The 27,148-nt window shown below is 39.9% G+C and overlaps 2 protein-coding genes across 7 annotated transcripts in view; both read left to right on the top strand.

The window, feature by feature from the left end:
* Positions 1–8,472, top strand: part of U2SURP (U2 snRNP associated SURP domain containing) — a 52,983-nt gene extending 44,511 nt beyond the window's left edge. For all 6 annotated transcript variants that reach the window (XM_081329074.1, XM_081329071.1, XM_081329072.1 and 3 more), the window contains 3 exons: positions 2,622–2,746; positions 5,618–5,794; positions 6,749–8,472. In XM_081329074.1, the coding sequence (XP_081185200.1) occupies positions 2,622–2,746; positions 5,618–5,794; positions 6,749–6,887 (441 nt within the window). In that variant the 3' untranslated portion in view covers positions 6,888–8,472. The remainder of the gene's footprint in view (positions 1–2,621; positions 2,747–5,617; positions 5,795–6,748) is intronic.
* Positions 8,473–19,703: 11,231 nt separating this feature from the next.
* On the top strand, positions 19,704–22,662 carry CHST2 (carbohydrate sulfotransferase 2). Its single transcript, XM_081328752.1, has one exon. It carries the CDS (start codon positions 20,905–20,907, stop codon positions 22,225–22,227), a length of 1,323 nt encoding a protein of 440 aa, XP_081184878.1. The 5' UTR covers positions 19,704–20,904; the 3' UTR covers positions 22,228–22,662.
* Positions 22,663–27,148: the final 4,486 nt, after the last annotated feature.

Genomic DNA, 27,148 nt, shown 5'->3' with positions numbered 1-27,148 from the left:
TGGATGTGCAGAAAGCATTCGACAATGTGAATTGGCAATTCATGATAAGACAACTACAGATTATGGATTTTGGGGAGAAATTTATAAATGCAATTAAAGCAATTTACAATAAGCAAATAGCCAAATAATGATTAATGGAGATATGACTGAAAAGATTAACATTATGAAGGGAACAAGGCAGGGATGCCCTTTATCCCCATTATTGTTTGTATTGACACTAGAGATACTAAATAGAACTATAAGATACAATAAGGATATAAAAGGTTTGAAAGTTAAGAGGGAAGAATATAAGCTACAAGCTTTCGCAGATGATTTAGTATTTATCTTGGAGGAGCCACTAGAGACAGGACCTGTATTAATAGAACAAATAAAAAAAATATGGTGAGGTAGCAGGTTTGAAGATTAATAAAGATAAAACAAAAATGTTAGTGAAAAATATTACTGAAAAACAAAAAAAAGAATTGATGGGAAAGTTAGAGATACAGATTGTAAAGAAGGTAAAATATCTGGGGATTCACCTGACAGCAAGATGTACAACAATTAAAGAAGAGATAACTATTACAAATTGAAAAGACAAATCGAAGTAGATTTGGATAAATGGAAAAAGGTACAACTATCATTAATGGGCAGGATTGCAATAATCAAAATGAATATATTATCACGATTGTTGTTTTTGTTTTCAGCAATACCAATGATTGGAAAAGAAATATTTTGAGGGGCTAAATAAAATAATTTTGAAATATAATTGGCAGGGGAAAAAGGCAAGGATTAATGAAAAAATGTTACAGGATGCAAGACTCAGTGGGTTTAGCTTACCTAATTGGGAATTATATTACCAGGCTGCAGTAATGTCATGGATGAGAGAATGGATTTTACTGAGGAATACTAGATTATTGACATTAGAGGGACATGATTTACAGTTGGGATGGCATGCGTTCATATGGTATGGGAAAAATAGAATACACAGCTATTTCCAGAGACATCATATCAGGAATTCTTTACTGATGGTTTGGGAGAAAATAAAGAGGAAGCATTACTTGAGGATTCCAGATTGGCTCTCAACGATGGAAGCGTTAATACACCCCAATATGTTTAACATGGGAAACATTATAAGATATAAAGACCTACTAACAGATACGGGGAAGCTGAAAACCAAACAACAATTAGAGGAACAAGGAATAAAGATGGATTGGTAAATGAGAACGCAAATACAATCTAGATATGAAAAATGCTAAAATAGATGGTTTTAATTTGGGGAGAACAGTTAGATGAAGTACTTACAGGAACTGAAGAAAAATGGATTAAAAAAATGTATAGCTACTTATTATATAGGGAATTAGAGGAGGAGCAAGTTAAGGAGTCAATGATAAAATGGTCAAGAAATTTTGGATATACGATTGAATTAGATAGATGGCAGCAATTATGGGAAAGAAACTATAAACTGACAATGGTGACAACGTATAAAGAAAATATGTACAAGATGTTCTACAGATGGCATATGTCTCCAGAAAGACTAGCTAAAATGTTTAAGGACAGATCTATGAAATGTTGGAAATGCCATCAAATACCAGGCTCTTTCTATCATATGTGGTGGACGTGTGCAGAAGCTAAAACCTATTGGAACATAATCAAATCATGGATAGAAAAGATGATACAACAACGTATAGAATTAAGACCAGAAATATTCCTGTTGGGTATTTTACCAGAGAAATATAGCAAAGAGAACACATATTTGATTATTCATATAACCACTGCAGCTAGGATTGTGTTTGCACAAAACTGGAAGGCACTGAAAGCTCCTCCAGAAGAAGAGGTGATCAGGAAAATAATGGAATGTGCGGAAATGAATAGATTAACAATGATAATTAAAGATAAGACAGAGTCAGAGTATTATGAAATTTGGGGAAAATTTTATGAATGGTTGAAAAAGAGAATATGCTTAAAAGACAGCTAACACTAATTTAGATGGAAGAAAAATGAGGAGATAAGGATATTATCATACCTAATATAGACATTGAAAATCCAAGGAGAGGAGCTGCTCAGACATCTCCTCTGAATTGTATCGGAAGAGGAATGGGAGGGAAGAAAGGAGAGGAGAGAGGGAAGAGAGTAGAGGAGGGGGAAGGAAGTAGGAAGGTTGGAGGGAAAGAGGAGGAGAAGTGGGGAGAAACGGGAGGGGAGTGGTGAGGGAAAGAGGAGAGGAAGAAGAGGGAAGTAGGAAAGAAAGGAGAAAGGGAGAAAGAAAGTAGAGAAGAGGGAAGAGAGAGAAGGAGGGTGGATACAATGAAAGGGGAAATGGATGAGCAGCACCCAAACGTACGTGTATGTATTTATGTATGGCGATATATTTGTTGACTTGTTTGTGGAAGAAATGGGAAAATAAAATTGAATTAGTGACTTGGTTCTGTGTCCCTGTTTCACACCATTGGTTTTTTTACATCAGTTTCCATTTGGAAAACTAACTTAGCTAAAATTAAAATAGTGAATTCTTCAGAGGAAGTCTTTGAACAGAAAGTCTCGCTAATCCATCAGAAATGTTCCAACAAATTCTGTACTTAGGAGGGCTGGGAGTCAATGATCTCTAAGGTTACTTCCATGATTCTGTTATATTTTATATGTAGGAAAAAGAAAAGGAACTGGAAAGGGAAAGAGAAAGAGAAAGAGATAAGAAAGATAAAGAGAAATCTGATTCAAGATCCAAAGAGAAGAAGGAAAAGGAAGAATGTACACCAACAAGGAAAGAAAGGTATAATGTTTAAACAAATTAATATTTATTTATTTATTTATTTATTTATTTATTTATTTATTTATTTATTTATTTATTTAATAGTGTTTATATACCGCCCTTCTCCCGAAGGACTCAGGGCGGTGAACAGGGCAAGAATAAAAATACAAAGTTACAAAAATTAAAAAAGAAATATATGCCCACTAAAACAATCAGTAAAATATTAAAACCCCAATAAAACCACAATAAAAACCCCCACCAATCCCCCATCAGGCCAGGCTGGCTTGTTCGAATAGGAATGTTTTTAGGTCGCGGCGAAAGGAGCAAAGATCGGGCGCCATCCGGAGCTCAACCGGCAGCTGATTCCATAGCTCCGGGGCGCCCACAGAGAAGGATCTCCCCCTGGGGGCCACCAATCGACATTCTCTGATCGGTGGCACCCTGAGGAGGCCCTCTCTGTGGGAGCGCACAGGGCGAAGGGAAGTTGATGCCGGCAGCAGGTGTTCCCTAAGGTACTCCGGACCCCTGCCATGTAGGGCTTTAAACACCATTACTAGTACCTTGAATCTCACCCGGAAGACAACTGGCAACCAATGCAGCTCACGGAGCAGAGGTGTAACATGGGAGTATCGGGAAACTCCCAACACAACTCTCGCGGCTGCATTCTGTACCAGTTGGAGCCTCCGGGTGGTCCTCAAGGGCAGCCCCATGTAGAGAGCATTGCAGTAGTCCAGACGAGAGGTCACGAGCGCGTGAGTGACCGTGCATAAGTCATCCTGGCCTAGATAGGGCCGCAACTGGCGCACCAGGCGGACCTGGGCAAAAGCCCCCCTAGTCACAGCCACTATGTGATCTTCCAGAGTGAGCCGTGAATCTAGGAGGACTCCCAAGTTGCGAGCCCTATCTACGGGGGGTAATAATTCACCCCCCATAGAGAGAGATGGAATATCCGAATTGACCCGGGATGAAGGTATGCAAAGCCACTTAGTCTTGTCGGGGTTGAGTTGAAGTCTGTTCCTCCCCATCCAGACCCGGACCGCCTCCAGGCAACGGGACATCACGTTGAGGGCATCACTGGGGTGGTTTGGGGTCGAAATAAAAAGCTGGGTATCATCAGCGTACTGATGATACCCAACTCCAAAGCCATGAATGATCTCACCCAGCGGTTTCATATAGATGTTGAACAGGAGAGGCGAGAGGACCGATCCCTGAGGAACTCCACAAACGAGAGACCTCGAGGTCGACCTCTGCCCCCCTGTCAACACCGACTGCGAACGTCCCAGGAGATAGGAGGAGAACCACTGCAAAACCGTGCCTCCCACTCCCAATCCCCTGAGACGCCGCAGCAAGATACCATGGTCGATGGTATCGAAAGCCGCTGAGAGGTCTAATAGGACTAGAACAGAGGAATGTCCCCTGTCCCGAGCCCTCCAGAGATCATTCACCAGCGCGACCAATGCCGTCTCCGTGCTGTACCCGGGCCTGAAACCCGATTGGTACGGGTCTAGATAATCCGCTTCATCCAGGACCCAGAGGGAGCTGATGCGCCACCACACTCTCAACAACCTTCGCAAGAAAGCGAAGGTTGGAGACCAGACGAAAGTTGTTCAACACAGCTGGGTCCAAGGCAGGCTTCTTGAGGAGAGGCCTTACCACCGCCTCTTTCAAGACGGCGGGGAAGCTACCCTCACTCAAAGAAGCCGATATAACTGCCTGGAACCAGCTTCGTGTCCTCTCCCGGGCTGCATAAACCAGCCAGGAAGGGCACGGGTGCAATAAACATGTGGTGGAGCTCAGCCTCCCCATAATCCTGTCCACTTCCTCCGGAGTCACAGAATCAAACTCCTCCCAGGTAGTATCGACAAGACCGCCCGTGTCCTGATCGTCAGACTCTGCCCAGTCAGAGTCCAGACCGGTCCGAATCCGAGCGATTTTGTCCGACAGATGTTGGTTAAACTCCTCGGCACGACCCTGCAAGGGTTCCTCCCTCACCTCTTGACTAAGAAGGGAGCGAGTCACCCTAAACAGGGCGGCCGGGCGATTATCTGCGGACGCGATAAGGGTAGCAAAGTGATTAGACCTCGCCACCCTTATCGCAGCGAGATAAGACCTAATATAGGCTCTTAGTCGCAATCGGTCGGATTCGGATCAGCTGGACCTCCAACCGCTCTCTAGGCCCCGTCTCCAACGCTTCATCTCTTGGAGCTCCGCGGAAAACCATGGAGCTCGACAGGATCTGCACCGGGTCAGGGGCCGCAAGGGTACAACTCGGTCAAGAGCCTCAGTGGCTGCCCTTATTGCAGTTACATGTAGAACCGGGCCTAAGCATTTCATAATATACACTTTTTTAAATTGCTGTCTCTATTTCTCTCTTCCTATGTTTCAAACTTTAGACAGTAATCTCTCTTTATGTTTTACAAAAATATGTGCATTATGAAAGATGTTATTTTTCTTACTCCATTAATTTAGATTTTTTTTAGTTCCAGAATCCTAGCCTATTATAATTAATGTTTACAAATAGAGGTGTGAAAGTATTTAGCATTATTAAGATTTTACCTTTTTTTGCAAAGAACAGTTTGACTTTCCCAAGAACAGAAATTCACTATTTGCAATATACACAGAAATGTTATTTTTGTTTGTGCTTTGCTTTGTTGCATGGCTAGAAAAGCCCAGATATACCTGTTAACCCCATTGTAGTTTATGTGGATGATTCCAGCTTGGTAAAAAACTATTTGGGCCACTCAAAATCTTTTATGCTACAGTGTTTTTCCAGACCTGCAAGACTTTTTTTGGATATTTTAATTGACAACTAAATTAAGTCCCAAACTTTTAAAATACATTTTTTCATTAACCATGCTTCAGATGTGATAATTTGCACTGTTTTTTCAAAAGGAAAAGACGACATAGCACATCACCAAGTCCATCGCGCAGCAGTGGAAGTAGGCGAGCAAAATCCCCATCGCCAAAATCTGAACGATCTGAAAGATCTGAAAGATCTCATAAAGAAAGCTCACGTTCTAGATCTTCCCATAAAGATTCTCCCAGAGATGCCAGTAAAAAACCCAAGAGGTAAACCCTAGCTTGTTTTACAGTTTACATTGTCATTTATTTTGTTAGTGCCATTTATAATCATTTTAATTTTTATTTAATAGTAAGATTATATAATGTAATAAGAGGCAGAAGAACCAGCATATTATGATTCAGGAGAGAAGATTTAAAGAAATATTGGGATAAATTATAAAGGAATTAAAGATATGAAGATCTGGGGACTAATTGGAAGGTTAGAAGATGGAAAAAGTAAAAAGGCCCAATTAAACAATATGTAATTTATGCTGGCTTGAGTCTTGTTTTTATTTATGATGGCAGAAGTATAGAGGCAGCATAATTTAACTTCCCCTTGGAAGGTTTATTTCAACCTATTTTATGTGTGTGCTTGTTATTGGGATCCTAAAACAGTTAATTAACCCAGACAACCAGCATCTGAATGTTAAATGTAATTTAAAACTGACCCAATTTTGCCAGGGCTAAATTTAGTCTATTCAAGGGAATAATGAAATGCATTTTGGATATTTTTGTGCTAGGAAAAGTAGCAAGAAAACAAGAGTGTTTGAAAAACTCAGATTCCTTTATTGCCCATCTGTTTTTATAGTATTCCTGCCTGGAAGGGGCTAGAGATGACATGAAACCTTGCTAGTAATTTACTGATGAAAGTATTCCTGGTACATGATTTGTAATCCCAGAATGATGAATTTTATCCATCTGGTGTGATTGCGTGTATCTTAACTACTTCAGCACTGCTCAGTTTAGTGATAACTTTTATCAATAGATACTTCTGATAGGATTGCAACCTAAATTAATTTCTGTTGTATAAAAATGCATGTAATATATACATGTTATTTTTAAATTCTAGTTTCATTTATTTGTGAGTTTTGCAGCATTATCAATTGTCTCATTCTATAAAGCATTAAAAGCATAGATAGAAATTGAATGAGAAAATTACTAACATCGGCAGTTTATTTTTAGGTCACCATCTGGTTCAAGGACACCAAAAAGATCAAGAAGATCACGATCCAGATCACCTAAAAAGTCAGGGAAAAAATCCAGATCTCAATCTCGTTCTCCACACAGATCTCACAAGAAGTCAAAGAAGAGTAAACACTGACAAACTGTTAATTTTTATGATGTTGTCACTTACTGGAAATGCAGTTTTGTTTTTGTGCCTGAACAGTCTGTTAAACAAACAAATGAAAAAAGCATTCCTTTTTTTTTTGGTGAATGCACGTGTATATTCATGAGTAACTGCATTGGTAGACCTGTCAATGTTTTATATTGTACAAAACCTTCATTGTGGCTACTTCCCAGAATGAGATTTTGTGTTTAGAAACTTCATCTAAAATGTGTGTAACGGATCTGCTGGCAGTAGTGATACCTTGTTTTAGAATATTGTGAGTTAGGAGAAACCCCCATAATTGTTTCCCTCGTCCTTTTTTTTTTTGTAGCTTTGACATTTTGAATTAGATTTGAAATAAAATCTGAAAAGGAAATGTAAAAAAAAATGTGTTTCCTTGTCCCACTCCATTGATTCCCCTTCCTTTTAACTTCCTAACACGCAGGGCTACCAATGCAAACCTCTTAAAACAGACTTTTCCCATCTGTTCGTCAAGTTAAATTGCTCTTCAATTATCTTTGGATCTGCCATAGACACATTGTTGCGCAGCAATGAATCTGAAGAGATGAAGAGTGTATAACATTTCAGTACAGATTATCTGATGAAATGCTTATTCTGGGCTGTACCTTGAATTTGAAATCAGAGTTTGCTCTTTAAACTTAGATTTTTGGTAACTACAGTGAGGGTTGGCTTTTGCTCCATCCATCCTTCCAAAACCAAATGATGATTGTTTGGGGAAGAAGGATTATCACTGTTGCAACTCCTTCCTATTTCTGTGGTGCTATAGATGTTTTAGCAATGAAACACACAGTAAAAAGGGAAAGTACGTTGTAGCCTCTGAAGATCTGTTTCCAAGCTTTCTTCTGTTTCATTGATTCTTTAAATTGTGGAGCCATTTATCACATCATACCCATGATTATAATAGATTTTAAATCTCAAATTTTAAATTGGGGAAATTTTAATAAACACTTCTGATTTTTCTGTTGTACAAACTCTTTGTGCATGCATTTCTCCCTGCATCAAAGATGCAAAGAAGTTCTTATTTGAACAGTTGTCTTTTTTCATAGGAATATTGCTGAATATATTGTTGTTCTTAGTACATGAAGAGCTCTGTTGACACCTAGATGAAATAGTGTTAAGACCTCAGTATTAAGTGTATGAATTTCTTTTCATGAAAGCTATGAAAAGAAAACAATATATTTCCTATCCCAACCAATATCTCAAAATCAACATAAGAGAAACACATAATGAATTGTCTTTATAAAATCAGTTTTATTTTGGAGGATGACCTTGTAAATGCATTTTTGTACTGAATTCATTCTTTGGCCATGCAGATTGTTGAAAGAGTAGCAGAATTCAGATTTTTTAACTTGTGTCTTTTTCTAACATAATTGTACTACGTCCCCTATTGTGGTCCTTTAATTTTGGATGTTCTCTTGTTTTAATCTGTTTTAAATTTTTGGCATAGCATATCCTCTAAGTCACTTAATTTTTTTCCATAAATAAAAACTACAAAGGTTCACTGTTTATTTACTAAAGGAAAGGACACTTGTAATAAACATGCAGAGTTTAAAGGGAACTGGAGTCCAGTGAAGCGTTATTTTATAATTATGTTAATGTATCCATTTATATAAAAGTATCAGAATAGTTAATTAATCTAGTCAATTCAAGCAAATCAATTAAAAATTATATATCAGTACACAGTACATGCTTTATTCAAGAAATTCAAAATAATATACAACTTTAAAGCCTGGAAATAGTGAAATTACTTTTTTCAGGAGTTGAATTACGGTATATGTCATGCTTGGCCTGGACTTTTATTCTGCCTTTTTTCATGTTACGTTAGATTGATGTCCTCTGTGAAATACGGGAGAGATAATTTCTGCTGAATTTCTAGGGGAATATTCAAGACACTAATCAAGGCTAAAGAAATGAAGACAAGATGGCTGTTTTTCTTTAACTGTAATTTCTACAGCTTTAGTACTGTACTGCCTGTTATTTAGGATGCCGGAAAATCTCAAAATACATAATCTGAACTTCAAAGGTCAATAAAAATTACTCATTGCAAGCTACAAATGTAAGGCATTGTAAGCCCAAATGAATTTGATTTTTTTACACTGGCTCTTGGCAGCTTATAATTAATAAGTTTTTTTAATAGTCTATATGCAAAGAAAAGATAATTATTTCTGGAGTGCAATGGGTGGTAGTGGTGGGGATAACCGAAGAAAAAGTTACAAAGAGAAAAGATTCCTACTGAAAAGTGGCATGTTTAAAGAAAGCCTTTGGAGGAGGGGAACATAAAGTAGGGAAAGTGTTCCAAGTAAGATGGCTGTAGAGTTTGTTCTCATGAAGCATGCAAACCATAAGATCCCCAGAGGCCTATTACATTTCTTGCTTAATTTGTTCCTGGCTTAGTGACCAAAACAGTGACCTGTGAGTTGTCTTCTGAAAATGTGATTGGTGTTTAGGTCCTAATTAGTGCATGTTGATGGCTTGCCACAAATTAAAGGTCAGGAAGAAGGGACCACTGTGCCTGAGATTTCAGTAGTAGCAAATGGTTGCATGATATTTTTTTCTGTCTCATTGATACCTTGCTTGCCTTCCATCATGTGGTTAAAATAGTACATAACAAATTTTCCATTCAAGCAGTAGGAGACTGGGTTAAATGCAATCTATTTCTCCACACCATATTGTGCTTTTAAACCAGAATCCTGATCTTCCATATCAATCTGGCAGCTCTGCATTTTAAAGCTAACATGTCTTATTTAGCTACTTTCAAATTCTCTTCATTTATTAACGTAAGCAATATGTCAGTGAAACATCAAAAATCAAGAACAGGCTTAAAAACTGATGGCTGTTGAATAGGTGGGGGACCATGGAAGTGGCAAATCCACTTTTTGATATAATAAATGTGAAGATTGGATGTATGTCTTTAAATATTCAGGAAATTCCATACAACAGCACATTGGTTATGCATACTTCTAGGTTGTTGGAGGATGGACACTTTATTCTTGAAGCAAGGCATGAAGAAACTTGAAATCTGGAATAGATGTAAAGGTCAGTGATATTTGATTGCCTGCTACACACTTTGGGGGTGCAAGTGAATTACCGATACCATAAATTACAGCTATCGCTACAATTAGTTAAATACATCATTTCTACTTTGTTATTTGCTTCTAATTAAAAAAAAACTTGCTAGGCCACAGAGGCTTCCATAAAGATGCGCACATTTTTGAGAGTTTTTCCCCTCTAGCACTAAATTGAAAATAATCCTGTTTTTTATTGACTTCCAGACTATTTTATGGTGATCTAATTTAAAACAACAAAAAACCTCCATAGGGTTAAACGGATATTGTCCCAACTTTTGCCTTTTAAAATTAATAACCATTGTTTTTATCTTACACATTTGTTTTTGAAACATTGGTATGGTAATATTCAGTTATTTGAAAATAACATTTTGAAAAGGCTATTCCAGTTAAGATTCATCCTTCGAACAATTTCACTACTACAGCCTTTAGAAATAAAAGAACTAGACTGAAATTTATTGAAACATGATTTATGTTACATGTTTAAGAATCAGGCAAACACAATTGAATGAGCTTCACATCTTTCTCCTTAAATTATTAGTTTAAAATATCTTTGAACATTAATTCCTGGTTCAGCCAATTCTTAGAATGCATTTCTAAGAATCACACCTATCAAATAAAACTTTTGTTGGAAATATTTGATTTTTACCAGGTTAAAAATTTATTTGCTATTTTTGATGGGATTATTTTGGTCAATGCCTTTTTTGAATTCATTATAAACTTAATTTTTAAAGTTGCCTCAAGATGTCATCGTAGTCACACACATCATAGTGTCATGTCATTGCACTCATAATGGCAAATTTATATTAAAGAATAAAAAATGCTCTTAAGTGATTTGAGGCACAATTTTTCACATTACCAATATTGGTGGTATCAAGATAATTTAAAATGTAGGCAGCTGTGCTGATTTATAGCATATTCCCAATAGATTAAGATCAGTTATGTAAAGCATCAGAATTCTGTTCACAACTCCACAATATGTCTTAGATTGGTGTCACATAAGCTTCCCCAGGGAGATTTTATTGTAAAAAGGGTATCAAATCTCAGGATCCTCCCACCAACCTGGCCAACTTGAAAATACAGAATGAAAATGTCAAAATAGGTTTTGAAGAAGACCTTTGAAGGTGGTAAAATGGAAGGAAACATTACATTATTATCCATCTGTTACTCATAGCACCCACTCATTTAGGCTGATGAAGACTAGGGCAGATTTATCAGAACTGGAACTTGGGAATACAAACATTCACCAACCTAAACAATATTCTATTTAGAGAGCACAAACAACTCAGTCATCTCTTTTCCCAGTTAACTGTCTCACAATTGTCTCGTAATAGTCTCAATGTCATCTGGCAGCCATGGAGGACCATCTTCCCTCTGCCACTAAGGAGATAGAAGGTTATCATTTTCCATCTAGCTGCCATTTATTGTTTGTAATGGTTGCCCTTTTATGGAACAGCTTTCCCCTGAAGTGAATATGTCCCCATTCTCATGGCTTTCCAGAAATTGGTAAAAATTGGCTTTTCTGGAAAAGCTTGGGGAATTGATTGTGAAGTAATAGCTGCCAATTGGCTTTATTGTATTATTTTATTACTAATACAATCAAATCACACTACTAATAAAATAATATAGTAGCTCTTTACTGCCTTGAAAAAGATCCTAAAACAGCAAAAGACTTTTGTTCTGCTGCAAAGAAAACTACATGGGTATATCCGTGAAATCATCAGAAGTCAAGATCAATCAGGATGAGATTTCTGATCTTGAATATTTTATGATTTACTATGTTCCATGGCAATTATTTGTGACTTTCTCCAAATGTGTCCAGCAGCCATCCATGTATGAAAAGCTGTGAAAGGCTGTAGCTTCTAAAAGAACAAGGATCACAGTTCAATCAAGTGTTTTCATTTCAAATCACATTCATTTCCCTGGAAAATTCTGGGTTTTTCTCATTGATTTCAGTAGGCTAAAGAAATATATAGCTTAAAAATTTTCTGTTGTAGGTAATAGGACATTGTGGTTTAATTTACATTATATCATGACAATCTATCTATCTATCTATCTATCTATCTATCTATCTATCTATCTATCTATCTATCTATCTATCTATCTATCTATCTATCTATCTATCTATCTATCTATCTATCTATCTAAAATTGGCAGCTAAATTCTGTTAGCTTTTTCCCTGTGTTGATTAGAATGTCCTTGATTGCTGCTGATAACATGGTATTGCCTCTGACTGCCAAAATATATTAATGTCCGTCTTGTTTCTGCCTGGAGAGATCTGTGACATGTCTCAGAGGAGGAAACAATGACTTGTTTATTGCTTAAATGAACAATATTGCTTGGTGCTAGCTGACATCTATAACTGATGCCACCCCTCTCTCCTCCCTCCTTCCCTCCCTCTCCCAAGGCAAGAATATTGATCATTGTTAAAAATCAAGTAACCCAAAACACAATATCAGAAAAACTTCTAAAATTTGCTTGAAAAACAAAGAGGACCATTGCCTTTTCAAGGGGCTTCAGTGCAAAAAAGATACATAGATAAAGCAGGAGTAGTTAGTTCTTTCCATCTTTTGGGATGGATTGGTGAATCTTAAAATACTTTCAAATGGATGAAAATCATAATATTGAGGATTCATCTTTTAGACCAAGAAACATTGCACAAAATATGGCTACTACATCTAGACTGCAAAATTCAATCATCTAGCAGACGGCAGCAAAGAAAGACAGAAAAGTCTAATGCTTGACCTAATTTTGCTCCTTATATACAGCAAACAAACTATGGCTACAACAGCACAGAACTGTGAGCAAACATGCATAGCGCCGCATTGTAAGGCAGTGACCCTAAGGGCATGTATCTGTGAAGAATGGGTTAGTCTTGTGCATACATGCAGTTTTGCCAGTAGTCTTGTTTAGCTGTTATGTAGACAATTACATTTTAAGTAAAGGTAAAGGTTCCCCCGCACATGCGTGCTAGTCGTTTCCGACTCTAGGGGCCGGTGCTCATCTCCGTTTCAAAGCCAAAGAGCCAGCGCTTGTCCAAGGACGTCTTTGTGGTCATGTGGCCGGCATGACTAGAAGCCAAAGGCGCACGGAACGCTGTTACCTTCCCACCGTAGTGGTGCCACTACCACCGTAGTGGTATGGCCAGGGTGGGCGTGGCCTACTGGGTGGGCGTGGCTAGAGTGCATATGGCCTACTGGGTGGGCGTGGCTAGAATGCATACATTTTATATTACTATAAAAATAGACTAAAATTTTATATCTATAACTTTAGAAGCTATGAGTAAAACTAAATGGAAGCTAGTTCTTTTGTGCCTTTTAAAACATTTAATCAAAGCTTCACAGCTCAATTATTTTAATTTGCATTGGGCTGACATTTTGGCTGTTAAGTCAACAGAATGCACATCAGTTCCCTGGAAGAAGACTTCAAATTTTCAGGGACCAGCTATAGTTACCCTTGTAGTCAAAATTGATTTATTAATGATGATATTGCAAGCAGCTGGTTTTCACTTGAGTTTTATAGATCAGATGCTGTGATTCATGAACCACTTTTATTCTTTCCCTGAGTTTTTGCCAGAGAGAGAAGCTGAAGTCTGAAACCAGGGACCCTCTTTTATTAACTCTTGGAGAAATTCTGAAAAAAATGTTCTATTTTAATATTTTAAATTATAACGCCCAAAGGTATAGGCTGACTAACCTCTCAGTGTAAATTTGGATGATACAGGAGGAAAGGAGGGGCAAGTCTGCTCTGCTGACAGAACAACAGAATTCAGGGCATCCTTAAGATTTAGAGTAGCTTCAAGGTGAAGTAGGCAGAATACCATTTTATCTCATCCATCACTTTTTTTTTGTAATAATCTAATCTTTATTATATTGACCAACTCAGTCACCTGTTAAGTGGGAAAGTGTGAAGTAATCCAGTATACTGCATTAACTACTGAGGTTCTATTTTAACTTACTCATTTTTAGGCCTTGAATGAAAATTGTTTTATCTGATCATTTCAGATATTGAATCCTACTTTGAAAAAGTTATTTTGCATATGGGCCAGGGACCTATAGTTCTCATAAAAAAGGCCTTGATTAGATCCCACTTGTTGACTTAAAACAATTTAAAAGATGATACAGTAAAGCAAGCAACATTTAATTCTAATAACTTCTTATTTCAGACCGTCCATTTCAAAGTGCTAGGCAAGTTATCCAGCGATGAACACAGACACCTATGTACCACTCTCTATTCCAGCTTGGTTTACACAGCCCACTAAAATAGAATGTTGCTGGCATATTTTTGGCTGTATGCCTTGTGCAAATTTATTCAATTATGATTTAATTAAAAAACTAATGTTAAAAAATGATAGTTTTGCATATTTATGAAGACAATTTCTGATAGCAATCAGGGATATATCTGCAAAGGATAAAGATGAGTTTGTTGGCTTCCAATTGGTGGGATTTCAGGCCAGAAATGTCCAAATAAGTTTCCTACTGATTTGTATGCTGACTGATGAAATATTTAATGTCATCACCCAAGCCACTGAACAGTTACAGTTGCTAATACAGTATATTTATAATGTTTGTTAAGTTCCATGACTGTCTGGTTTTCATTGTATGGTTTTATTGTCTTAATTATTATTTCATAAATGGTTTTGTTTGAATTAATATAAGTCTCCTTTAGAGATAAAAAACCTGAATGTGGAATTTGAAACTAATGACTCCTGAAAGCAGATTAGGTAGGTTAATTTTCTAATTTGAAACCACAAAACCTCTTCATTATTGAAATATGAGAATGGGTTGAAAATAAATGAAAAAGTGTGTGTGTGTTTGTGAGAGAAAGAGAGTGAGTAAGTGTGAGTCATATGATGTATTTTTCTCCATTATCAGAGCTTTTTTTGTCATAGAACACACAGAATGGTGTTCCGGCACCTTTTTTTGAATGGAAGAACCACTTCCTTCTAAGCTGCCAGCGCAAGTACAGGTATGGCCACAGAGCAATTTTGCAGCCCCCACGTGGCCTGATCCAGGCTCCAGAGGCCTGGAAAATGCATCTGGAGCGCAGATCTATGGCCGTGGAGTGATTTTATGGCCCCCCCTGTGGCCCTATCCGGGCTCCGGAGGCCTTTTCCAAAATTGTTCCGCAGCCATACATCTGGGCTCCGGAGAACTTTTCCAGGCCTCTGGAGCCTGGATTGGGCCACAGGGGGCTGTGGACGCGTCCCCTGACCTCAGATCGGAGTGGCAGCAGGAACTGTGGCAAAGAGGAGACAGACCTTTTCCAGGTGAGTGATCTGCGCCTCGGAAGCTCCCTAAAGTGGTTTCTTCTCCCCCCCTGGCTCCATAAAGGGCTTTTGACGAGCTGGAGCTGTCCGTGAATTCTGGCACCTTATTTTTTTTCCCAAAAAAAGCATTGCCCATTATAATGGTAATATGAGAGGCAGGTATTTGGCACATTATTACTATATCTGTAGTATCTATAGCTAAATAAAAGAGCTTATTGAAAGCAATATTCTACAAGGTGTTGGCTTGTGCAGCCCACCAGGAGTTGCTACTTGAAATGGTGACAGCTAAGCGAGAAACACAACTTAGCTCATTTTACAGAGCAGGTGGCCTCTTGGCATAATCGAGCAATGGGTTCAATTTTATTGTAAAATAGGTTAGATCTGTTTTTTTTAAGAAAATCTGTAAGAAAAACATCTGTTTGTAGACAGAAAATCACTTTTCCACCAGAGCCAATGGAATGATATATCCAAACCATTGGAACAAAAGCCTTTGGGATCTGGGTTCAAATGCAAGTGCAGCCAAGGAACTGGTTTAAGGACATGTTTTCTTTCTAGCTTCATTTATTCTGAGAATTCTAGAATTCTAATGAATAATCTGACAGGGCATACACTATAGATCAACATTTCCCAACCTTGGCCATTTGAAAATGTTTGGACTTTGATTCTCAGAATTCCCCAGCCAGCATATTCTGCATTTTAGATTTTTTCCGGATGTCTCTTTTTCTTAAATGTTTTTCCTATATTGTGTATGTACTTCTTCTGTTGCAGTAGTATGAACAGGATTTCAGCAAGTAGTACATTTTTGAAAGATGTGTTTGAACTCTCTTGAAGTACAGACTTAAATTTAAGGAACACAGACTAACTTGTATTTTCCTCAAATATTTTCCCTAATGTTTGAATGCTTGGGGTTAAGAGTTAACATGTATTTAAAATCTTTGCTAATGACAGCTCTTTGATTTTATGCAACCTAGTACTTGTAATCTAGAAAAAATGTGAACATTCTGAAAAATTTCTGGCATAAATATTTCAAAATATGTTCTTATGTTTTATTTATGTGATTTATCTACTGCCTCAATCTAACTCCAAGAAATTCACAGATACTACCTACAGTATTAACTTCAATATGACTATGCATTAATTATGTGTTACAATCCAGGAATTAATGCCACTTTTTTCAGAATCTTGACTATAGATAACATTAAGAAAGATTTTAAAATAAAGTGGATGTTTTAAACAAACCATGCAGAACTATTTTGACTAGGGAAAATTAAAATGTCCAATGAAAAAATATCAATACTCCAAAGTTAACATCAGACCAACAATCAAGTAAGCAATACCCCAATCAAGAAACTGCCAAAGAGCCAACAGTAAACAGCCCAACCAAAGAATCTCTAAGACCATCCCCACCAACACTGACAGGCAAGACCCCAGAATATAAACTGACAGCAAACTGCACTCCTTACTGGCATTGATGATATTACCTAGTTTGGATAATGAAATAAACAGAGAGCATCAAGGACCCCTCAAATAAATACATTTTAAAAATATTTTCCCCCAAACTACAAAAGAATAATGTGGTAAATTATATTAATATACTTTGCATTAAAAAAGGGCAAGAATAAAAAATGATGTACTGTATAAATGCAATTCAAAAGGAGGTTGAGACTTTGCAGATATAAAGTAATATTATTAAGCTAATCAATTAAGCCAGATACAGACATTTATTCAGTTAGACCAAAAAGTCCACTAAATAAGAAATAGAAACACCTAATTGAGAATCTAGTAATCAAGACCAGATACTGTTGTTCATCAATAAACCTACACTATTAACATTAGCAAAGCTACTCACCACAGCAACATATAAATACAAACAATTCTCTGACACGACAGCACTGATTATCAGGTTTTGGACCTTAAGTTTCTCAAACTGCAAAAAAGAGTTGGGTAAGCCAACGTTCGTATAAGTGCTCAGTGAGGTTGTTACTGGATAGGTTTTCCAGTTATCACTGTAGTGTTATATAAGGATTTCTACTTCAAAGCATTAATGTCTGCTGTCCTACAATTCTTAATAAAAAACTAAACTCTCTGGAATTCCCAGAAATTTACTTTGGGCTTCAGGGTAGATAAGATATTGCCTTTATCTAACTTGTCTTTATTGTCATTTTTTACTGTGGGCACACTGGCATGCAAGGGAGAAACTGGAAACAAAGTAAGGGTTTTTTTTGGGGGAAAAAAGGTCAGTAAATTCCAACTTCATGATCTTTCACAAGAAGTTGGAATTGATTGATTGACCTTCCCCCCCCCCAAAAAAACCTTCCTTTGTTTCCTTGCACGTGGCAGCAGTGGCGGATTGTGAAGGAGAAATGGCACGGGCTGGGGGTCAGGTAAGGAAAGAAAGGCAGTTTCTGGGTGGAGCAAGGATTTCTTTCCTTACCTGACCCACTTGTTCTAAGGCCTCTTTCCACTCAGATGTGTTGCTCTTGCCAATGGCCCAACTGCGCACTTTAGTGCCCTCCCTCCCCAAACCTCCGGCACTCTACCTGCTGCTTTGGTCAGCTTGCCAGCCCCCACCTCAATGCCCTGCCCACTGCTGCCCAGCACGGCTGCCCCGGGGCTGCAGGGGATGGCCTCACATGGGCCCCATGCAGGGTAAGGTTGCCGCGCCCGCCCTCACCCAGATCCCTCGCCTCCCCCAAGCATTTTTTTTTACTAACCTGCCTTTCATCTGCATTCTGTTTCTCCATTCGCTTCTCAGCCTTCGCCGCGTGTTTGTGGGACTACCAGTAAAAAACAAAAAGTTCCATCAGACTTTCTAACTTCTTGAGATCTCGGGAAAAGTTAGAAAGTCTGATGGAACTTTTTTTTAATCGATAGTCCCACAAACACACAGCGAAGGCTGAGAAGCAAACGGGAAAATGGAATGCCGCTGAAAGGCAGGTTAGTAAAAAAATGCTTGGGGGAGGCAGGGTGGGCCCGGCAACCTTACCCTGCGCGGGTATTGATGCAGGTTGCTCATGGATGGGACCAAAGGCCTAGGACTGGGGCGATGGCGCACGTGCCCACAGAGAGGGCTCTGCCTGCCACCTGTGGCACACGTGCCATAGGTTCGCCACCATGGGCCTATAACCCTGGGAATCCTAGTGATCTCCTCCTATCCAAACTAGTAGGATGAAATGATTGACTAGAATGTTGGAATGCAGGTTCTAATCCACCCTCAACTATAGAAGCTCTTGTATCTCTCTCTCTCTCTCTCTCTCATGCACACACACACACACACACACACACACACACACAGAGGTATTGCAGTGTGGTTGTTGTGGGGATAACATGAGGGATTATCATCAAGCTGACTTGAGCTGGAAAAAGAGTTCCTAAACCTCATAGATTGAGCATAATAAACAGCAGGGTTGGTAGGACAAGGGGAAGAATTGCCCTGAGAACCACTACATGCCAAAGATTCATTATTTGAACCAGATCAGTAGCTTTATTCAGGACGTTAGAATAAGACAACATATTTCAGTATTTTGTGTTTCTCACACACTTTCATTTCCTAAGTCTATTTATTAAAAGAATATCTTTAGAATAGAATAGAATACTTTATTGGCCAAGTGAAAAACAACAACAACAACAACAGTATTTTTAATGGCATTCTGTATTTTTTGCACTCTGCCTTAGTGTCACAGAGGCCCTTAAGTGTTCTGCTGGAATCTTCCACGAACAATGTAGGCTCTCCCTGTCAAGGTTGTCACGATCCTGGCTGCTTTGTACTGCTTTTACTTCTGTTATACAAGAAATCGGAGACAAGCATGCCATCACACTGAGTTGTGTGTTCCCTTTTCTCCCAAGCCTCCTTTAAACAGTTAACACCACCCACCACCCCCCACGTCGCAAATAATTCACAGTCATAAGCATCCAGGGATGCTCCCAGCAGTGCTGCTTTATATTTTGGTTTCTTTTCCCCTGAAGGGCACAATAGCTTTTGCTCTTATCGCGATTCTTCCAAGGCTGTCGTGTGGCGAAGTTAACGTTTTGCATGGGCGGCAGCAGCGGCAGCGAAAGAACAACAACGAACTTTCAAAGACGGCCTGATCTCGGCCCTCGGTTTCTATTGGGACGGACTGAAAATCCGAGCGTGTAACGTGGGGGGAACCATCCATCGGCCGTTAAGAGCAGCGTTTCCCAACCTTAGGAACTTGAAGATGCGTGGACTTCAACTCCCAGAATTCCCCAGCCAGCTATGCTGGCTGGGGAATTCTGGGAGTTGAAGTCCACGCATCTTCAAGTTCCTAAGGTTGGGAAACGCTGGTTAAGAGCCACGATTTCTTTCTGGCGACCACGAAGGGCTTCCGTCTAAACCTCGGCGGACAGGTTGGGCTGCCCAGCTGCAGGTGGAAAAACTTTCTGCATCTCTCAACGGAAGCGGGGGCGGTGGACGGCCGGGAGAGTAGCGAAACCGCCCCAAAGACGCTTCGCGGAGGGGGGGGGCGGGGAGCCAGCGGAGTCAAGCTGCTCTTGCTAGCCAGCCCACCCAGCCTTCCGCCGCAGTAGCCCGGCGTGAAGACCAGCGCAGTGCTTGGGGGTTTTTTGGTGAGAGATGGAGGGAGCTGAGAGTCGCGGAGTGGCAGGCACGCCGTCCAATGGGAAGGCATCAGGACGACCACGGGGGCCGAACGAGGGCCGGTGGCGTGGAAGCTGCAGCTCCCCAGCCATTCAATAGAGGGGGACGCGAGCCTGACGGGAGGACGCCGCCGCCGCCGCCGTTACTACTTAAGGACTACCGCCGCCGCCGCCGCCGCTTTTTGGCTCCGACCGCGTCGACCTCCCTGCAGCTTTGGGATTTCGGGGGCCGGGCGAGTAGTGGCTCTCTTCCAAAGTCTCGATGGACTTGCGATGGAGCGTCATCGTCTGAGCGCTGCCCCCGCCGCTGGTGCAGAGAGGCCGGCTTCTGCTCCTCTTCTCTTCCTGCAGGATCCGGGGCTCGGCGGACGTCGGCCAGCAGCCGCGATGGGCAGTCGGTACCTCGGAGGAGGGGTATTCGACGACTCTTTCGCGTCGCCTTAGCGGCGGCGCTTCTCACGCCACCTCGGGCCACTAACTCGCTCAGCATCCCCAGACCGCTCATCCATGCGGCGGGGGAAGCCGAGCTTGGCCGCTGCGTGGAAGAGTTGATAGTCCCGCGCTTCCCCGCAACGCACTTACTCAGGGATCGGAGGCTCCGCGACCTCTGAAAGTTTGCTCCCTCCCTCGACTCTGCGTCGGGACCTCACCGGCCGCTTGGCTGCTGAGCGGAAACTCTCCGGCTGCGTGGAAGGACGGAAGAGGAACGGCCGAGTCGTCTCCTGAGATGATGGTGTATTAACTGGGTGCAGGGGAATTCCTTTCGGCGGGCTTCCGCTGGATCGATGCTTTTCTAGGGAAACCTCGGAAAGCGATGGGAGGTAGGAAGGACGGGAAGTTCTCCTGAGAGGCGACGTGTAGGCGAGTGAGCGGCAGCAGGAAGGCGGGCCTCCAGGGAAGACGGCGGGATGCCCTCTTTGCTGGGAGGGAAGTGCTGGGACATCCGGACCCATCTCTACCGATTCGCTGTTGGAAGCCTTTGCCTGTGATATGCCCCAGTTGGCAGGACTGGTTTCCAGTCCTGTCTCAGCTTAGCAACATGAAAGTGTTCCGTAGGAAGGCTCTGGTGCTCTGCTTGGGCTATGTGCTGCTGCTGCTGCTTACGATGCTCAACTTGCTGGACTACAAGTGGCACAAGGGACCGCAGCAGTGTAGTGGCTCCTCACCTGCCCGCCGGATATCCTATCAGCAGCAGCTGCCTTATTATGCCTCTCAGTCCAGGTCAGACACACGGGCTCTCTATGGGCCTCCTGTGCCCTTGGCCCGCAAGCGGCAGCTGGTCTATGTTTTCACCACTTGGCGTTCAGGTTCCTCCTTCTTTGGGGAGCTCTTCAACCAGAACCCAGAGGTCTTCTTCCTTTATGAGCCTGTATGGCACGTGTGGCAGAAGCTGTACCCGGGAGATGCTATTTCCCTGCAAGGTGCAGCTCGGGACATGTTGAGTTCCCTCTACCACTGTGACCTCTCTGTCTTCCAGCTCTACAGCACTGCAGGGGCAGGAAAAAATCTCACCACCTTGGGCATCTTTGGTGCATCCACCAACAAGGTAATCTGCTCCTCACCCCTCTGCCCAGCTTACCACAAGCAAACTGTGGGCATGGTGGATGACAAGCTGTGTAAGAAGTGCCCACCGCGACAACTCAACCTTTTGCAGGATGAATGCCTCAGGTACCACACTTTAGTCATCAAAGGTGTGCGGATCTTTGACATTGCAGTTTTAGCACCACTCATCCAAGACCCTTTCCTGGGTCTCAAAGTTATCCACCTGGTCAGGGACCCTCGAGCTGTGGCTAGTTCCAGGATCAAATCCCGCCATGGACTCATCCGCGAGAGCTTACAGGTGGTGAGAAGCAGGGACCCTCGCATCCATCGAATACCATTCCTGGATGCAGGCCACAAGCTGAACAAGAAGGAAGGGGGAGGTGGTTCAGACTACCATGCCTTAGGAGCTATGGAGGTCATCTGCAGCAGCATGACAAAGACTTTGCAAATGGCTTTGCACCCACCCGATTGGCTGAAGGGGAATTATATGGCTGTCCGGTATGAGGACCTGGTTGTGGACCCCATCAAGACTTTGCGACAGATCTATGGGTTTGTCAATTTAGTGGTGAGCCCAGAGATGGAGAAGTTTGCTCTCAATATGACAAGTGGACCTGGATACTCTTCCAAACCTTTTGTGGTCTCTGCTAGGAATGCTAGCCAGGCAGTTAATGCCTGGAGGACCGCACTGAGCTTTCATCAGATTAAGCAAGTGGAAGAGTTTTGCCACCAGCCTATGTCTATCCTAGGCTATGAGAAAGCCAGTAGCCCAGAAGAAGTAAAGGACCTTAGCAAAACATTGCTTATTAAGCCAAGATTGTGAAAAGGATGTATGTCTTTCGACACCTAAGGACATACAGAGAGAGCCATCTACAACCTTTCATTTACAATGAGAGGGAGAATGCAAAATACAGCTTTTTCTTAAAATATATATTGTTCATTTTACTTCTCCAAAGACTACTGAGAATTTACACATATTCACATTTTTGCATTGCTCTGCTGATATAATTGAAATATACACAGTGACTTAAGTATTTGTAAGACTTTATTTTTCCCCTCCAGAAGTTCAAGGCACATGATTCAGTACATACCAGAATCTTTATATAGTTGTTGTGATAGTAATCATGAGAGCTTTGCACATTTGTGGTGAGGGTTGGGTGGCATCTGAGGTAAGGGACTAATCAGTAAAACAAGATTCAGAGAACTGATCTTTTGTATAAATGTTTAAATGTAATGAACTCAATAAAAGTTGCTCATTTTACAGTGACTTGATTGTGCATGTATATATGCATATATTGATGATGCTTATGATGAAAGTCCTTTAGAGAGTTTGATGATTGTCAGAAAAAAATGTTTTTACTTTCTTAAAAAGCAGATAAATGGCTTCTTGTTTTTACTGTGTGTATAAAAAAGATAAAAAATAGATAAACAGCATGCCAAAATATCTCTTGATAAAAATAGTTTCCCATTCAAAAAGATCTAGGTTGAAAAAATTACTTAAAACAATTTTACATGTCCTCATGCCACATTGCAACAAAAAAGATTGTAAATTAAATTGCACTTTAAAGGACAGTTTATTGTGGCATAAACTTTTCATCAGATTCCTGAATTGTTTTGTTTACCTGTTAAAACTTTACATCTGTAAATTGGGAAGTCAAGAGGAAATAGTATGATGTATGTGTTACTTAACAGTGGTGATAGTGATCATTCTCAAAAGGATAACATAAGGCAGTTTTGCTTTAATCAGCTGATTTTGTTTTTAAGTTTGAGAGCTACTGCACAAAGTATGCAATTATATATATTTAACATATACAGTATTGTGAATATAAATACCGGTAAATGGAACAGCCATACATTTATCTCTGACAAAGAATTTTTAGAGAAATATAAAAAGGAAGCAGAGTGTCATGCAGTAAGCCAGAATAATAATATCAGCACAGTGCAACGAAACAATGTTTCCTTCCTTGTGATTAAAAAAAAACGTTCGTCCTCGGAGAGATTTTAGAACTATGCTTTACCACTGACTTTTAACATAAGACATTCTCATGATTGATAAATTGTTTAGTGTTTTATTGCTTGCTGTAGAAGCCTAGGCTTGGGAAACTCACTCTCTCTTTCTCTCTCTGTGTGTGTGTTTAACCCAAGATTAAGGTGCTATGTCACTATTCGCCCAAGCTATTTTTCTTTTTAAACAAAATAATTTGTTCTGACTGCAGTTCTGGAATTTAAATGGATCTTGCTGGTTTTCTTTCTAAACCTAGGAGAGAATGAATTAACAGGTTTTTTTTAAAGGCATTGCTTGTGGCCTATGGAAACTGCTTTAGAACCACACAGCAAATTTTGTAAGAAAATACATAGAAAAACAAACAATGCTATTTCTATGGGCAGCATCGGAATGATGAGCAATTTATTTGAATGCTGTGATGTTCATTATTCTACAACAGGTATTCTGGGAGTTGAACTCTACAGAACTTGCCAGGTTTGGAAAACATAGTTCCAGAACCTTAAGCAAAAGAAACAAAGATATTGGAGTATAATACTAATGTATTCATAACAAAGTAGCTGCTGCTGCGAAGCAAATGCCATTTAAGTCTCCAGTTCTGTGTTGACCTAGGGCAGGGGTAGGCAACCTCGGCTCTTTTATGACTCATGGACTTCAACTCCCAGAATTCCTGAGCCAGCTTGGCTGGCTCAGGAATTCTGGGAGCTGAAGTCCATGAGTCATAAAAGAGCCGAGGTTGCCTACCCCTGACCTAGGGATAAGGTTCATTGGACTAAGTATATTTAAATTAATCAGTATCCTTCAGTGAGGAAAGTAGAAGGTATACTTTGAAACTGATAATATTTTAAGGATCTTCCTTTCCTAACGTTGAATAGAGTGTTATTACCGGTATTGGCTAAAGGGCAATTGTTAAGCGAGATTACATGCCAATAGTGCTTATTTTCTCTGTATAGAAAGCTTGGAAACTTCGAAAATGCTCTGAGGGTGCCTAATAGTGGATTCAAGAATTAATTATCAACAAGTATCTTAATTGGATTGTCCTAACAGCCAAACTAAATGTTACTGCATCAGAAGTTTAGATTTGAATTAAAGGGTGTTCTAGGCTCAGTATCTTGGGCTGTGTGCTATGGTTCATTTTAATTCTATCCTTCAAGGAATGCTAGCTTTTAGACGCTTAAGATGGCTATTACTGAGGAGTAAGGATTGTGAAAGTCAATGTGTAGACCTAGAATTGCCTGTATTATTATTTTTCCTCTCTTCATTCGCTATTTCATTAAGTGCCTTCTTCTGAAGCCTGTGTCCTACTCTCCTAAATGTTTTAATTAGAGAGGTGAGCTACTTCTGCTGAAATTGTAATTCAGTTTTTTTCTAAGAGACAGATGCAGAGTACTTTGCCAAGGACAGGAACTTTTTGATCTTGCTGAGTTAAGAGTAAATGTTCAAATTGGTTCTTGGGCTTTGCTCTGCCTATAGCTACAGTGCTTAGGACCATACCTCACCCATCTCTTTGCCAAGAGTAGATAGGGTCAGCTTTATTCTGTCAACTATGCAAAAGACATTGTCAATAACTAATCTACATTTTGAAATGTATTCTCGTCTTTACGTTGAAAATAGTTGAAGACTACCAGACCTCCAACTAACATTTTATTACTGGATCTTGGTGAATGAAGAAAAAATAAATGAGAAAAGTTATTTATGCAAATAATAATGAGAAGGAAATGTATATAAATGGTCAATCAACACCTCACCCTGGGCAGTACGGGTAGTCCTCGACTTATGACCACAATTGAGATCTAAATGTCTATTGCAAAGGAAGACAGTTGTTGAAGTGAGTTTTGTCCCATTTTATGACCTTGCCATAAGTTGCTATGTGAGTCAATGCAGTTATTAAATTAGTAACAAGGTTATAAAGTGAATCTGGCTTCCCATTGTCTTTGCTTGTCAGAAGATCGTAAAGATGATCACATGACCCCAAGACATGGCAACCATCATAAATACATGCCAATTGCCAAGCTTTCAAATTTTGATAATGGGGATGCAGCAACAGTATGAAAAATGAACACGAATCACTTTTTTCAGTGCCATTTTAATAGAGTTAATGGAATAACATTAGGAAGAGACCTTGGAGGTCTTCTAGTCCAACCCTCTGCTTAATCAGGAGACCCTATTCCACTTGGAATGGTCACTAAATGACTGGTTATTAGTTGAGGAGTATTTGTATTTTAACATAGTATTGGGCACTTCCAATTTCCGTTTGTATGAAGTGAGGCTAGGACACTGAGTTTTTGCTATTTTTTTCTTAGCACCCAAGATCAGTGGGGAAAAAAAAATCCATTCAAACTTTTATTGAGGAATTAAAACAATAGCAATAAGCATGTGCCCATTGAGAAGTAGCTTAAGTTTTTTATAAAGGAGCCAGCGGAGATGAGATTATGTAATCCTCTCTTGGACTGTTGTTCTATAACAGGCATGTCAAACTCGCGACGTCACGTGACATCGTGCGACGTATCGGAACTTTTTCCCATTGCCAAAAATGGGATGGGCGCGGTTTCTCCGTGACGCTCTGGCCCGCGGGCTGGCAGTTTGACACCCCTGTTCTATAACATGAATAACCTGAATGCCTGTTTACATTTTTGTCAACACTGGAAAACTATAAAACAATATTAGCTCTCAGTCACAATGTATATTTGGGTTTTAAGAGGAACATTACAACAGCATATGTTCTATAGGGAATATTCTGTTCTGCTATTATCTGCAATGAACTTTTGTGCAATCAACCTGGACAAAAGAGCTACTATAGGTTGCATATTGTGACCTGGTGCATTGAATAACCAAACTCCCAAGGAAGCCTGTGAAAGCTGCCTTAGAGCATATGTTATCTCCTTGATATTGTGGTCCACATTGCATATTATTCCACTAATCAAATGTTCTTTTCCCTGTATTGAAAGTGATGGAAACTTTTGTAAATGCTTCAGCAACCTATAAAATCTGCTTAGCCAAAGACAATGGTGATTAAAAGGCATGTTAGAGAAAATGAGAGACAATAATGTGTAAGTATATTATACATATTCACGTATAATATATTTATGGGTCTATGGGCCTTCTCCAGGTCTTCGCAAACTGTTTCTATCTTTGTATAATTTACTTTCTCCCGGAAACAAAATCAGATACAAAGGCTTGGAATTTGCAAATGTGATTGGATGTGCTGGCCGTTCCAGCATGTTAGTAACCACAAAATTCCAGCGGTTTCCATCTATCTATTAAATGGGCTTAATATTTTTCACTTTTTTCTTCTATGTTCCAATGGATGACCTCCTCAATTTGAACTCTCTTATACAGTGTGGTTTCCAGTATCTGAAAAGTCTTGTTCCCTAGCAAACTAGGCTTCAGTACTTCTCCATAGGACTGAATAGTCTGAGTACTTTAATTACAGGCTTTTTGCTTGTTTCCTTTTTGCTCATCATATGAGCAATAAGTCATTATACTTATGTGTGCTATAATATTATTATACATACATTCAGTTCTAACTTCTTATTACAGAATATTTCTTCATGATAAACAAAAATAAAAGGAAGCTGCTGGTTAGAGCATAGAAAAATTATCAGCCACAAAGTTTCGGTCCTTGGAGCACCGAAGAAGGTTTCTTCCAAGAAAATGAGTTTTTTTTAAATCTCTGCTTTGATCCTCAAGGAAAAGGAGAGTTCTGATTGCCCGGAGCAGAATCTGAACTCAGGAATTCCAT

Source organism: Vipera berus, assembly GCF_964194415.1.
Source record: "Vipera berus genome assembly, chromosome: 5".
In the NCBI taxonomy this organism is placed as follows: Eukaryota; Metazoa; Chordata; class Lepidosauria; order Squamata; family Viperidae; genus Vipera; species Vipera berus.
Note: the sequence above shows the minus strand (reverse complement) of the source record. Positions and strands in the feature narration are given on the sequence as shown.

What these genes read in the sequence shown, in the direction of transcription:
- CHST2 (XM_081328752.1), top strand. Translation starts at nt 20,905, where the DNA reads ATGAAAGTGTTCCGTAGGAAGGCTCTGGTGCTCTGCTTGGGCTATGTG.